Raw genomic sequence first — 16,348 nt, forward strand, 5'->3', positions numbered from 1 at the left:
TTCTAGTATTTGATTTATAAATTACTCGCCTCAAACCGTCCAAATTCGACATAAAATTAATTTATATTATTATATAAAATAAGTTATGTATAAATACTCCCTCCGTCCTACTCCCTCCGTCCCATTAAAGTCGTCTACATTCTTTTCGGCACGGAAATTAAGAAAGAGATAGTTAGTGGAGATTAAATGTGGTCCAACAAAATTAAAGAGATAGTTAAGTCTTTCTTTAATCTAAACTGTATCTTCTTCCCCATTTTCCGGCCGACGGGGTCGCCGGCGCCGTCGCCGCCGACGACAACCGCCCCAAATTTTCTGGCTATGCGAATTCGTTTGTCACCAAAAAAATCAAAAACCAAAACCAAATCAGACCCCAATTTCCTCAAAACCAAATCAAACCCCAATCAAAACCAAACGGCGCCGGCGGTCGTCCCACCGCCGCTAACCCTCCCTGACTTCGATGTTCAACGGCCCCATGTCTCGATTTTCCGCCGCTCACTCCAACTGGAGCCCTAGGCCCCCAAATCGCGGCCAGGCTTAGATTTCCAGCCCTGTTTCTCGCCCCAAAACCAGACGCCGCCGCCGCCGCGTACTCCTTTCTGAACCGCCGCCACCCTCAGAGAGGGGAAAGGGTCGGCGGTGGTCGCGGCGCAGACCAGAGAGGCGGCGGCCATGGGGTCGCGGTGCAGACAGAGGGACGACGGCCATGGGGTCGCGCCACCTCAGATCTGGGCGAACCACCCCTAAATCGCGCGAATCGGAACTCTTGCTCACCGGAGACGACGAGAGAGAGAGAGAGAGGGGGAGAGCAGAGGCAAGAGAGGTTGGGGGCGGGGGCGGCGGCCATGGGGGTTGCGTCCGCCGAAGAAGAACAGAGGGGGAGAGAGGGAGAGGCGGCGGCGGAGAATAAGAGAGAGAGGCGAGAGGGAGGTGCGGTGTGAGAGAGAGAAATATGAGTGAGGATAGGTTAGGTTAATAGGTGTAGATTAGTTGACTTAATTATAGAGTTTAATTTGGTGTAATTTTTACCCAAAAAGGAAAGTAGCCAACTTTAGTGGGACGCCCAAAAAGGAAATGTGGCCAACTTTAATGGGACGAAGGGAGTATTAAAATTGGCCATCTTTCCTTTTTAGTCTGTCCCACTAAAAGTGGCCACTTTCCAAATAAGGAAATATTTGGGCTTAACTAAGCCCATTAAACTTCAGTTTTAATCATTCTTTAATCTAACCTATGAGCATTATTAAGTTAAGACAATCATTTCGTCTCTTTCTCTCTCTACTTCAACGTTGCAGCGAACTCCCCTTCCCCTTCTCTCTTCTTCTCCGGCGAAAAGTGGACGACACCAACACCGGCGTCGATCGCCGCCCCCGACCTCCCTCTCCCTGGCCTCTGCTCTCTCTCCCTCTCGCCCCACCCCTGAACTCCATGTCCCTCGCCTCTACTCTCTCCCTCTCGCCACCCCCATGGTCGTTGCCGCCGCCTAGATCTGAGGTGGCGTGGTTTACGGCGGCGAGGCGTAGATCGGAAATAGGAAGAGAGAATGAAGGATCTAGGGCTCGTCCTCTTCCTCCTCAGAACACACACCACCGCCGCTCGTTTCCCCAGCCACGGCGCCGCTGCCTCCAAATCTGAAAATCCGGCCTTCAGATCCGCCGCCGCCTTAAGACCTCTGGACTCTGGACTCTGGCCTCTCTCGGCGGCGTCAACGGCTAGATCTGAGGATGGTCGGCGGGGGTTTGGGGCTAGGGCTTTCAGGCGGCTATTTGGGGGTTTAATGGCGGCGTCGATTCACGGTGGCGCCGACTCGCCCTTTCTTGACGGCTGCATCGCCGATTTTGACGAGAGAGAAGGTTGGTTTGAGAGAGAGAGAGAGATCGAGGAAGGTGAAAATTGGATTGAATGCTATCCAGATTTTGGTGTTCTTTCACAGGGAGCAGTTTCTGCAACATGATTTTTGGTTTTTGATTTTTGGTCTGAATTTGCGATTTGATAGAGGGGCGAGGGACGATCGCCGGCGTTGCCATCGCCGGCGCCGGCAGTCAAAAAATGGCTCAAATGCAGTGAGAAGAAGACTGTGGACTACAGTACACTTCATTAATTTTTTAATTTTGGTGGACCACACTTAATTAAAACATAACACTCATTTTCTTAATCTCCGTGCCGAAAAGAACGTGGCCGCTTTTAACGGGACGGAGGGAGTATTTTTTTAATTAATTTGATTTAATCAAATTAAATTGATGATATAATATTTGAAATGGTATTAATGCCAATCACTTTTACTTTCGCTTTAAGCGAGCATTAAGAGAAGCACAAATGAGTGGATAACTTACTATGTACTGTTTGAGCTCTCGTTGATTGTACATGTCTTTAGTGGTTATTTTTTAATTTTTTATGATATATGTCAACAGTTGAGTTGGAGCTCATTGCAAGCCCAATTATTTTTGTTATATATATTGATATATTTAGTTTAATATCTACATAACCCAACTCATAACTCAACCCAGCCTCCAAAAAAAAAAATCTTCAACATAATAATACAAATTAGTTTATTTTTCTAGATTATGGTTTTTTTTTTAATGCATAGATGTAGCTCTTTATATGCTTTTAATGTACCTACTATAGAATCAATATAAAGAGTACAACTATTTATTATGTTAAGCCACATTTGGATATGTCAATGGTGAATCTATCATGAGCACCCTTTCAAGGGCGTTAAAGCAAGCAGGATTCAATCGAAGAAGAAAGCTTCAATAGATCATATTATATTATGTGACTGATTTTTACTAAGTCCATTAAAAGTAAGTATGCAATTAGTTTTACATGGTTCAGAAAACTCTCATACGTCTATGGTCCTGATTTACAGGAGAATCCACTAACTTCGGATTTCTTTTTTTAAAGTTGTGATTCCGTCAGGTAGCGGCGGCGGCGGCAGAATTGATGGAGGGAGGAGAAGAAAGTGAATGAGCTGGGGAGGTTGCGGTATGATAAGAATCTAGTGTGTGTGTGAGAGAGAGAGAAAGCTTGTAACAAAACACAATGTTTTGCTCGTCGGCCGGAAAATACTAAGGCTTGTGTTGGCAGGCCACGTTAATGACATGTAGGATCGAATTTGAAGAAAACAAAAAATCAGCGCTAAAATTGAACATAGAGTAAAATTACATATTTAAATTAAAAAAATTTAAGTTTGTGCTATATTTAAATTTCGATCAAAGTTTGTGATATACATGCATTTAACTCTTTTATTTACAATTGTCCTTACTTTAGTAAATACTTATTTAAAAAGAAAAATGATAAAAACTTCACCTCGTGCGTACGGCGGTACGGGGTAAAAGTTAAAAAAAAAGCATTTTTTTTATATATCTCACGATCTTAAGAAACTGGACCACTACATTATTTCAGTTTCTGAATTATGTTTGGTCGACGTCCTCATGGGTTAAGAGATTGTAGGCTTTGCGTGAAATTTTAAATTTGACTCTCTATTTATAATTGAGAAAATAAATTATAATTTGATTAAATAATAAATCTTTTTAGCAAATTATATCATTTATATATTCCATCCGTCCATCAAACATCTTTTAGCGCAGGACGACACGAGTTTTAATAAAAATTAATTGTGTATTTGATGATTAGAATTGAGTCCCACAAAAAAAATTGTAAGAGTAAGAATGAGTGCAGTTATTTTTAAAAGTATATTAGAAAAAAAACTGGGGACAGATCAAAATAAAAAGATAGGAAGATATTTGAGAGAACGGAAGGAGTATAATATAATAAAAAGTTTAATGTTAATTTTTTACCATTAAATTTTCTCTCTTATAGTATTCTTTATTTTACCCACTATTTTCTCTCCAATTAACCAGTGGGCATGTTTGATAGCCCTAGATAAAGCAAAATAGATAAATAATCATGTCTTATCTAAGCGTTTGATAGCAATATTGATTAACAAGAAGACCCGCATTAAGCGAGAGGCCCGCTCTTATATCACTGTTCCACTTAGAAATTTAATATCTCATCCCCCCAGTATTATTTATCACCCTTTATCTCAATTTTATATCAAACACTAAGGTTGTGTTTGATATAAAATTGAGATAAAGGGTGATAAATAAAACTTAGATAAATAATACCTAGATAAATAATATCAGGAGGAGGAGATATTAAATTTCTTAGTGGAACAATGATATTAGAGCGGGCCTCTCGCTTAATGCGGGCCTTCTTGTTAATCAATATTGCTATCAAACGCTTAGATAAGACATGATTATTTATCTATTTTGCTTTATCTAGGGCTATCGAACACGTCCCTAGTGTTTTGAATTGACGTGATTATATCTCTACCTTTCTCTATTTTTTAATTACTTCTTTCCTTGCTATTTTTAAATTATTTTTTCTCTTTCTTTAAAATTCTTTCCTTTTTAGAATTTTTGATTTTTCTAGAAATTTGTACAGTTTGGTAACTAAAAAAATATTCATTATGCTTATTAAATTAAATATCCTTATAAGAGTAAAGATTATATATAAAAAAATATATTAATTTGGCCAATATCGATTAATTTCTTCAAAATCGATTCACCACTTTATGTTTGGCCAATATACACACATAGAAACATAGTATTATAATTTTATGTTGGGTAAATATCACTTTATGTCCCATCGTTTGGCTGAATTATCGATTATGTCCCAACTTTTCGATAATATTTAATTGGGACTCAACCTATCGACATTTTTTAAATTGTATCCTGTAAAAAAATTTCGGCGCTCGGGAATTGACGTGGAATGCCGGAGTTTGATTACGTGTACTTATTAATCCACTTGGAATTGCCAGGTTTATTATGTTTTAATAAAAAGAACTTAACATAATCCACGCCATCCCCTTCCTTCTCTCTTCCTACCCCTCCATTAGGGTTTCTAATATTCCTACCTCTACGTCAGAATGGGCCAACTCATCCCCTTCTTCCGCTTCGCCGCTAACCTCCACTCCCGCGGCGCTATCACCACCATCATCACCGTCGAGCCTACCGTTAGTGCGGCAGAATCCGACTGCCTCTCTAACTTCGTCGCCACATTTCCACACATCAAATGCCTCCAACTCCATCTCCTCCCTCACAAGAAATCCCAACTCACCAACGACGATCCTTTCTTCATCCAATGGAGCGCATCGCCAACTCAATCCATCTCTTATGCTTTCTTCCCTCTCGCCGCCTCTCTCCGCCGTTGTCGTCGATCACCCTGTCCTCATCCGAGTCCTCCACCTCGCCTCCCTCCCCATTTACACACCCATCACCACCTCCCCCAGATTATTCTCCATCATGGTCGTCACAACAACGACCGCCTCAAAGTCCCCCACAACAACGACCGCCTCAAAATCCCTAATTTAGGCTCCATCCCTGTCTCGAGCATTCCTCCGCCGTTGCTCGACCTCAACCACTACTTCGCCGTCCCGATCACAACAAACACGGCGGCGCTCGAGAGGCGTTCTATCGCCACCTTTGTTGTTGAGCCCTAGATCCCTACCTCAGTTGTGCCCTCTATCAATTTCGACCAATTTTAACGGCTTCGACCAATCCCTGCATTACACACTTACCCTCAATCGTGAGCCACCTTGATTTCAAACTTGAATTCACCGTTGCTTCTCTCATATGAGAATGCAGCCATCGTCGATTATCTTCTCTGAGGATTGCGGCCTCTGCATATCCGATGGGCTCAGCGCCGGTGGAGATTTAGGGATCGACTTTGGTTGGGAAAAATAGAGGGTCTGCGGGGGTGAGGGAAGGAGAAGGGTCTGACGGAGGTGGGGGCGGAAAAGGGGAGGGGTTCGACAGAGGTGGGGATAGGGGAAAGGTCGACGGAAAAGGGTCTGCGACGAGGGTGGGAAGGGGGAGGAAATGTGACGTGTGTGGGGGAGGGGGTGACATGTGAGGTTTTTCAATTTCTAAGTTTGTTTATTAAAATATACAGACCTGGCAATTCCAAGTGGATTAATAAGTCCACGTAATCAAACTCCAGCGTTCCACGTCAATTACCGAACACCGGAAAATTTGTACGGGGCACAATTAAAAAAATGTTGATAGATTGGGTACCAATTAGATATTATCAAAAAGTTGGGACATAATTGATAATTCGATCAAACGATGGGACATAAAGTGATATTTACCCACAAAATTACGGGCAATTCTATTCATAGCCCCCGTTTTACTCTGTATAGCCCCTAATTTAAAATAAAATAATTAATAATTATGAATTTACTGTTTAACCCTGTGGCCATAGCCCCCAAACTAAATATCATAGCCCCAAATTAATTTTTATTGTTCTGTAGTTTTCACACTTCAATTCGTAAATGTTGAACAACCTCGAAACCTCTCCCAAAAGAATCGTGCATTCCTTGAATTCCATGGAAACAGAGGACGTTGGAATTCAAAGAATATATAATTTAATAGGGAGGAACTATTGATTTGAGTTCAACCATCTTTATGAAATATAGTAGAACCGTGTGTGTAATTTGATTTGTGTTTTCATATTTGTATGTTCAGAATTTGTGTAATTTGATTCGTGCTTGAGAGTCTGATTTGTGCTTGTACATCTATTTCATGAGGATTGAAGTAGTTTATTGTACAAAGGGATTGAAAATAGAAAAGTCGATGAAGATGAGGGGTGACCGGAATCGTGGGCAACGGCCTGGCGGAGATCCTTGCCCCGCCCCTCATGGAACGAGGATCATCCCATCCAAACCGTTGAACTAATAGATCCACCGAGAAAGAGAATTATGAAGCTAATGGTAAAATGTTAAAAAATGTGGTGAATGTAGTGATCCCAATTTGAAGCATATCTGTGTGTTGACAAGTATGAAGTATTATGTTGGTTCATTTGAGTCTTAATGAAAGATTCAAACTCAATTGCAATGCCTGAATTTCTGTCATGCCTTAAACGACATTCTATTTGTGCATAGGTTGGGAGTTATTAGGGCTGTAAATGAGCCGAGTCGAGCCGAATACTAGCAGGCTCGAGCTCGGCTCGTTTAAATATTCGGGTGTTCGAGCTCGGCTCGAGCTCGATTCGAGCTTTTATCTTGATGATCGAGCTCGGCTCGTCATCCACTTACTAAGCTCGGGCTCAATTCGAGTTCGGCTCGGGTGATGCTCGATAATATCGAATTCGAGCTTGAGCTCGAGCTCGGCTCGTTAGATGTTCGTATATATGGTGTTCAAGCTCGAATTTGTTATAAATTTAAGAAAATCTTCTTAATTAATATGTTACACGAGTTCGAGTTCAAGTTCGAGTTCGACTCGTTTAAGGCTCGTGTACTAACTCGATTGAAGGCTCGACTGAAGGTTCGTGAACAGGCTCGCGAACATGTTCGCGAACAATCGAATTCGAACATGTTCGCGAGCTCAACGAGCCGAGCACTGTCAGGCTCGAGCTCGGCTCGATAAAAATTTCGAGCTCGAAATTGGGCTCGAGCTCGGCTCGTTTATTATCGAATCGAGCTTTGAACGAGCTTTTTTCGAGCCGAATCTCGAATAGCTTGCGAGTAGCTCTGTTCATTTACAGCCCTAGGAGTTATATAGCATCATGATCAATTCGCTTGTGTACATCCAGCTTTCTGTAGCCCTTTGTTTTGAGGATAGATAATTGTGATACATGCCCATATCAGGTAGGTAGCCCTTCGTTTTTGATAATGTGTGTTCGTTTCTTCTTATGATTAAGAACAACAACGCTGTGCTCTGTAAATGTTTCTTTTGGGAGAGGATGTGCGAAATAGTTTAACGTCGATAAATTTGGAGTGTGAAAATTGTGAAAGAATACAATTTATTATATTAAGATAGTATTTAATTTTAGGCCATAAGTCATAGGGTTAAATAGTAAATTTATAATTATTTGTTATTATTATTTTTAATTGGAGGCTATGTATAGAATCACCCTAAAATTACCCATAATATTATATATAGGCCCAAAATAAATACTATAATTCAGCCCACAAGAAGTCCCAAATCACAATTCACAAGCCCAAATATATGTGTAACACAATTAGCAATTACACAAACCCTAAGGTCCCTCACCTCTGAAAATTTGAAATCACACGTTGTCGCACATCCACCGGACCACCCCAATCTCTCTCTGTCGTTTGAGTTTCCGGCGAGCCTAACAGCAGCAGCAGTGCAGCACGGAGCCGCCGCCTTTAGCTCTCCTTTTCCCAGCCCGGCGCGACAGCAACAACATCTACCACCACGGTCCACCGACTGCCCTTTTCCCAGCTCGGCGCGACTGCTCTCCTTCCTCGGCGGCCGGCGCGACTGCTCTCCTTTTCCCAGCTCAGCGCAACTGCTCTCCTTCCCCGGCGCGACTGGTAATTTCCAGTAAAGAATTTTTATAACTGTATGTCACACCCCAATTCTTAAAACAATAACTATAACTGGGGTACGACTAATCATCTAAATGAACAAGGGAAAATCCTTGTTAAATCCGAATAAAAGGGATAACAATCGGGCTTAGCCCCTTTGGATGAAGAAAGACAGGTATTCAAGTGATACGAATCAATCAACAAACATAATAACTCCAGGATCACAAGTTTAGTGTCATGCTTCAGATAACCAACATTCACTGATCGAAATACTTGAGAGTCAATAGTCTAGGCTCAACAAAAGATATTGTTTAGAATCACAACATAATAGGTCTTAAGTTAAGGAACAAAAGACAGATACTGGCTAGTTTTGCAGCGGAAATCAAAATAAAAGAGTTGAACTCTAGCCTCAGCTCCGCCCCGTCATCACCCGCCATTAACCTGAAAACATTTGAAAATATTTTTGGGCTAAGTACTAATGTACTTAGTGGGCTGTAACTTTAAAACATTTCACAATCTATAAGAGCAGTTTATCCAATCTTACTGACATGACATAGAAGGTTTTAAAGAGAAATAACTTCTATGCATGTTAAAACATTTCATATATATATATATATATAGGGTCGCATTCAATGGAGACCATTTCTTATATAGAGAATGAAGACCAAATCAAGGCCATTCATCTCAATCCAATCAATGATCCAGATTATTTCATGATTTGATTTTTCATGTAATTAAATAATGATTAATTACATTTATTTAATCCAGAAAGGGCAAAAACGTCCACTCAAATCTACTGAAATATGGGATCCCATTGAACAAATCCCGAAAATTCATCTTTTTCCATTTTGGGACCTAATCCGTCAATGAACATAATAGATGAACATTAGTATGTTCATTGTTTTCCTACGAACATTTCGACGAACATCAATATGTTCATTGGTTTTTCTACGAACATATCGACGAATATCAGTATGTTCATTAGTTTTTCTACGAATATATCGACGAACATCAGTATGTTCATTGGTTTTCTACGAACATATATATTAACGAACATCAGAATGTTCATTGATATTTTCTACGAACACTTCATTGACGATATACAGATCTGCAAATCCGGCGACGGCGCGGCACGGCGGTCGCCACCACGAGCATTCTACCATTGTCGTCTTCATCGGCTTCACCCTGACGACGCCGGGGCAGCACAGCCTCGAGAATCCTCCGCCTGCGACGCCGACGGAGCAGCAGAAGGAGGAGGAGATGGAGGCGATAGGGGAGGAAGGCGGTGGAAGGGAGAATGGAGGGGATGGCAGCGGAGCAGAAGCGGCGGAGCAGCAGAGATGGGGAGGCGGCGGAGCAACAGGGGATTGGGGGAGGCGGCGGGAGGGGGGGGAGAGTGATTGAGAGAGAGAGATAGAGAGAGAGCGTGAATGAGAGAGAGTGAGTGAGATTAGGGTTAAATAGAAAATGACATGCTTAACCTTTTGATTATAAAATAAATTAAAATTAATAAATTTAATCAATTAAATTACCACCATTAGATTAAGTTAGATCAAGGAACCAGATTTGGTCTTCATTCTCTATATAGGGGAGTGGTCTCCATTGAACTCTCCCCTATATATATATATATATATATATATATATATATATATATATATATATATATATATCTTTGATTGCGCGCAGTTGTCACACTCTATTCTGTTACTCGCTGTGATCCCGGACCTTTTAGCCACCAACGGATCTCTGTCTCCCGCTGGCTTGGACTGAGGGCGTAACCCAGCCAAGTTTACTTTGACCTCGGGATGCTACCCAGGCAGGCCTCATGTTTCTCATGCTCCGGAACACATCCAGCCGAGCACCCTTATAACGCCTCTGGTTAGAGCCCGATGGAGATCAACCCACCGAGTCAACTAACAAGTGTACACAATTCTCAAACAACGTATTAGGTCATAAGAGAACCTCAATTGATTAACTGCGCGAGCCTTAAACATGGTAGAGTGCACAAAAATATTTATTGGATAAACAGTTTGTATTTCATGAAACATTTAAGCTCATTAGCTCAATCATACATTTGGAAAATAAGCCCACCTGATTAGGCAATGCCTGTCGTTTATATCTTATCTCTGAATCGGAATAGCAGTGCTAATCCTCCTGATGCTTAAAGCCTACAAGAAATCTATTCTTAATAGGTCTCTTAAATCTAAACTCAAGTCACGGTGAAGTGCTTAATATTCTATGATTCACTTAGCCGGGTTTTCAAAATTTAATGAATAAATAATTGAAAACAATTATCTTGAGTTAAGAACACCAACAATATTCTTACTCGTCTTTCTTTAATAATTGGAATTATAAATAAAACCAATTAAATCATAAATATTCTTATTGCAAAATAAATGCAATTTCATGTCATGCTTAGCATATAATAAGTAATCACTTATAATATGCACATAATAATAATTTAATATTATCATGCAAATTAAAATAATTAATCAAACTTAATAAGTCTAATTAATTAAAATAGTGCAGCTCCTTTAAATAAAATCTGCACCAATCCAATTAAATAAATACTTAGGCAGCCCATGATTTAAAATAATCAGAGGCCCAGCTGATAAAAGAAAAATCGGCCCACTGACTCGGCCCAAAACTCAAACCCAACTCTCAAGCCCAACACCCCCCCATCAGCCACGCCTTCTTCAGTCTCTCCCCTTCCCTCACGACTGCTCGCCTCTCTTTCTCAACTGTTCGCCCCTCTCCCTCTCAACTGCTCGACTCTCTCTCCCATTCTCACCAAAATCGCCTTCACCATCAAAATTCCGACCGCCGCGGTGCTCACCGGAGCGAGCGGCGACAGGCTCCACCTCCCTCTCTATCGGTCTCCGACGAACGCGCCTCCAGTCGATGAAGGACGCCGCCTTCATTTCTACCCAAACCCGGCTCAGAGCGGCGACAAAGCCCTTGCCTCGCCGCCTCTCCCTCAGATCTCCGGCCGACAGCAGCAGGTGAAGCAAGCTGCCGTCGATTCTCCCTCGGCTCTCTCTCAAAATCGACACCCACAACTCACTCCGTCCGTGGCCGGACGACAGCGGCAGGGCCGCCGCGCCCTGGCCTCCCTCTGTGAAGACTCAACCACCGCCACCACCACCACCACTCTCTCTCGCTCAACTCTCTCTCATTGAATCAGACCGGCGAGCAACCATGAAGGCCGCCGCCGTTCCCCAGACCCGCCTTCAACAAAACTCATCCCGTCTCTCTCTCTGGAACTTCCGGCGAGCAGCCTTGATAGGCGCCACCGCCGTCGACTCTCTCTCTGCCCTCCCCGACTCAAACGTTCCAAACACTCAGATCGACAGCAACAATCAAAACTCAAGAGTCCATCTTTTATCCTTTCTTCTTTTAAAACAACAGTCATGTTCTGAATGTAAATATATACACAAATATATATATGCATATGAATAAAGTCGTGTATCATCACAATTCTTGCGAAAATTTATGCAAATGAGTTAAAGGTATAACCTTTAACAGGATCTCATGGGTTTTATGTTGCTGAAAATTTGGAAGGGCTTGCTGTCGAAAATCTGAAATGATTTGGGTGCTGCGAAGGGTAAGCACATACTTTGATGGTAATAACAATACAAGAGGTTTAAAAATGAAACCTTAAGGATTGGATTGGCTGTGTTGCTGGTTCTGCTTGACTTGGCTGATTACTCTAGTGTTCAATGGGTCAGAATCGTTCCAGCAAGAATGAGGATGAGTTTTACTTGGGATATTTCTTTAAGTTAGAGTGGAGTGTTGGGAGACAAGACAGCCTGCCTTTAGGTATGGCCTAAAACTGAAATTGGGGCTGGTAGGGTGGCTGCAGCAAGGTAGGGTGGCTGATGGGAGAGATGAGTGTAAGTGAGTTGAGTGAGGATTTGACATATAAAATCCCTCAGGATAAAATTGTCGAAACTGTAGAAATTCTTCAGGGTTTGCTAATTAAAAGGTCGTGAAAATGCTTGAATGCTAAATTAAATAAATATGCAATGCATATAAATTTAATAACTAAATTTACAAATATTTTTGTAAATCATTTTTGTTGGAATTAAAATAAATTCTTTTTCTTTATCCGGCGTGAATCATCTTAAATCTAAGTTCAAAATTATTCTAAACTTAGCTCGAGGAAACAGGGTATTACACTGTAATTTCTTGGAAATTGCCTATAGTTTGAACTTTGAATGAGGTCAGCTATTCATTTAGTCTTTTTTCTGTCGATTTGTTTCATGATATTTCGTGACAATATATCTTGAATTTGCATTGTATTATTTGACATCCACCTCATATTTTGTAAACTTACAACTGATAATTATGATCTTGTTTCATGATAATTTATGTCGATTTGTTTCATTGTAAACTGTGTTAGAAGTTATAAGATACTCCATCCGTCCTTGAAATAAGTTCCTCTTTTTCTTTTTTGGGACGTCCCCCAAATAAGTTCCTATTTCTTTCTTTCCATTTTTGGACAACTACCCCACCACTAATAATACTTTATTTATTCTTACTTTTCACTTTTTCACCACTCCCAATACTAATTATAACACTTTTTCACATTTTCACCACTCTCAATACTAATTATAACATATTTTTCTCCATTATTAATATATTTTACCACTTTTCCTTAAAACCCGTGCCGTCCCTAAAGAGGAACTTATTTTGGGGACGTAGGGAGTATTATCTTTAGGACTCGAATTTGCGTTGATTTGTAATGTTATTCAATTTGTTAAAAAATGTATGAGGCGAGCTTAAACGAGCTCGAGCTAACCGAGTTTAAACGAGTTCGAGCTCAACGAGCTTAAACTAGCTCGAGCTCGAGCTCAAACTCGAGTAGGAATCCACAATCAAGCTTAACCGAGTCGAGCTCAAGCTCACGATTATGACATCGAGTCGAGCCCGAGCTCAAAAAATTCAAGCTCGACCGAGTCGAGCTCGAGCTTCATGAAAATAGCCGAGTTCGAGTTTGAGCATAGCAATACTCGACTCGACTCGGCTCATTTACACCCCTATTTGTTGTTATCGAAAAAAAGTAGTAAGAACACAAATGTCCACTCCAAAAAACGGTGAGAATAATAGGGTTTTGATTCTTTTGTGGTCATCGACATCCCGCCGCTAGAATCCTTAATGTAAATCTCTAGTTAAATCACCGATCCCCTCGACGAAACCAATTTTTCCGTTTAGTTCCCTCATCGTTCCCTTTTCGTTCGGTCAACAAACAATAACATTATTTACGTTTTTCCGATAGTCTAATCCGAATCTCTAAAATGTACGATTGGGTTTTTTCGGAAAGCAGGCCATTTCTCTAAGTTAATGCAGACTTATGGTAAGAATCTCTAGTTTATTCGATTTTTTCGTATTATATAAAACCTAAAGTAAGAAATTGATCATCGACATTTATGAAGTAGAAGGTATTATCTATGTTTTAAGGGTAAAGCCTAATGCAGAAACAAATATTATAAAGTTAATAACCATAGATATTTTTGTGATCATGTGTAGTAAAGAATAGCTATGAATCTAAGATTTAGAAACACACATTTTTATTATTTTAAGTTTTTAGTATGCAAAATTTGAGAAGTTTTTAAAAAGTTCTAAGAACTTACCCTCGCTTGATTGAAACTTTCTGCACTGCTTTCCAAGAGTAGTAGACTTGGTTATCTTCCTCATCTTGATGGTGTTTGCAATAGTTTCTACAGAATCCTCATCTTAGTGGTGTTTGCAATAGTTTCTAAATTTAATGCTTTTGTGTCTTTATTATCTATTTTTGTCATCGTCTCAAATTAATATTTGATTCATTACACTAAGTGCAGACACTGAAATGTGTTGATTATTTCCAAGCTGAGGATGGCCCTGGAGAGTTTGGTCACATTTCCTGTTTTTCTATAGATAGATTGACATTAATGGTTTGTTCTATTTGGCAGTAGATGAAATTAGTGGAAAACTCAGCTGACGACGTAGATAAACTTGGAGCTGAGTAGCCATAAATTCCAAATTTTATATGAAATATGGGAGCTTTCATTGAGATATAATATTAGGATATCAGAATACTTATAGGTATGATCAGCTCTTGATATTATCTTAAGTTTGTTTCTACTCTTTATATATTTTTTACTAAAATACATGTTGTCTTGTTTCAGGAACTTGACATTCTTGATTTTGTTAAAGATCTTAAAGAAGTTTGACAAAGTAAATATACTAATTAATATGAAGTTCGGTAAGTATTTATGTATTCTCATATTCTGAATTTTGATTTGATACTATTATACAGTTAATTTATCATCTAAAAAGCCAATAATTGAAAAAACCTACAAAAATCTGACTTTAGGAAGGAGTACATAATAGAACTTAGGAAATTTGTCCCAATCTCCAAATAAGTTATAGTCCAAGACAAAAAATAAATCACCAAATCTTGCAACACCTATTCCTTCTCCTGCTTGATAAAAACTTTGGCTCTTTTTGTTGGCTTGGTGCAAGAAAATTGGTCTATTAGACTTCTTTTAATGGATCCATCATCAATCCACTCAATCTCATCTTCAAGCTTTGATTGCGTAGCAATAGGAGTCTCTTCTCCAACTCTATCCATAACCTCATTCGAACTCTCCAATATAGGAAATGAATCAGATTGTTAGCTGTCCGAGAAGTTGGTAGAGTGCGTAGCAATAATTTTAGGATCCGTTGCTAGAGATGAGACACTATATGCCTTATTAAATGCCCAACCTTCCCCAAAAGGAACCTTAATCTTCAACATAAATTTTTGTTGAAGTAGGACATGTTGAATCTCTTTTGGAACAGCAAACTCTTTTAAGATAAAAAAGAAAATGCACACATTAATACATCTTAACATGTGTTTACGTAGAATATTACTTGTATTGGTTTGTGAAGTAAAAATAAAATAAAAAATGTACCTCTGTTCCGTCAACATTAACTTCTGCGGCTGATTTTCCTAAGTTCCTATCACTTGCTTACTCTCCCTATCCCATAATACAAAAGGTGAACTACTAGAGTCGTGTGCAACATTTATTATCAACTTATACTTCATTTCTCCAGGCTCGCTAAAGTTGCTGCAATACTTGCAATAAAATTGCTTCTCTACTTTCTCAAGTTTTCTAAAGCACTTTTTGCAAGATATATAAAACCAACCCCTTTATTCGTCAATGTTAACTACAATACCACCTATCCAGAAGCTTCCACCCTGTGCATATAACACATATAAAATATTCAATTTTGAGATATTGTATGTCTTTAATTGTACCTCTGAATTCTCACAAAGGTCTTTTATGCTTGTCAAGGTGACTCCAGCTGCAAGCTCATCAATAACAGTCGAACTTATTGCTTGTGAAGTACTTGAAATAACCGTAGTGGTTAAGCCGGAGTGAATAAGCCTTGAAATCAAACTTAGTCAACAATCCGAATATATATATATATATATATATATATATATATATATATAAAAACGTTTATATTTATATTTTAAGAAATGTTTTTACCGTAGCCCTCCCCTATATATATATATACATTAAAAGATGAATATGTCTTCAAACAATAAATTATTTGACATCAAAGGACGCTACGTGATTTAATTTGTAAAGATGTCCACAAGTTCCACCACTTTATGTTTGGCCAATATACACACATAGAAACATAGTATTACTATAATTTTATATTTACACACACATAGAAACATAATATTATAATTTTATATTTAAGGAGAAGTAATACTCCCTCCGTCCCAAACGAAATGTCCTATTTCTTTTCGGCACGGAGATTAAGAAATGTGTATAAAGCAGATAAAGTGGGTTGGTGGAAATTATTTAAATATTAAGTATAGAGAGAGAGTGTATTGCCAAAAAAGGAAACATGACATTTCGTTTGGGACAATCCAAAAAGGAAAACAGGACATTGAGGGAATATAATTTTATAGTATTTTGTAATTATTATACAAATTAGATAAGATATATAAAATGTGATTCATGCCTTAAATTATAAATTTAT

The 16,348-nt window shown here is 39.4% G+C and overlaps 1 protein-coding gene across 1 annotated transcript; it reads left to right on the plus strand.

The window, feature by feature from the left end:
* Positions 1-4,921: 4,921 nt before the first annotated feature.
* LOC131023448 (UDP-glycosyltransferase 13-like) lies at positions 4,922-5,494 on the plus strand. Its single transcript, XM_057952989.1, has one exon. It carries the CDS (start codon positions 4,922-4,924, stop codon positions 5,492-5,494), a length of 573 nt encoding a protein of 190 aa, XP_057808972.1.
* The last annotated feature ends 10,854 nt before the right edge of the window (positions 5,495-16,348 follow it).

This window comes from Salvia miltiorrhiza, chromosome 4 (assembly GCF_028751815.1).
Source record: "Salvia miltiorrhiza cultivar Shanhuang (shh) chromosome 4, IMPLAD_Smil_shh, whole genome shotgun sequence".
Classification (NCBI taxonomy): domain Eukaryota; kingdom Viridiplantae; phylum Streptophyta; class Magnoliopsida; order Lamiales; family Lamiaceae; genus Salvia; species Salvia miltiorrhiza.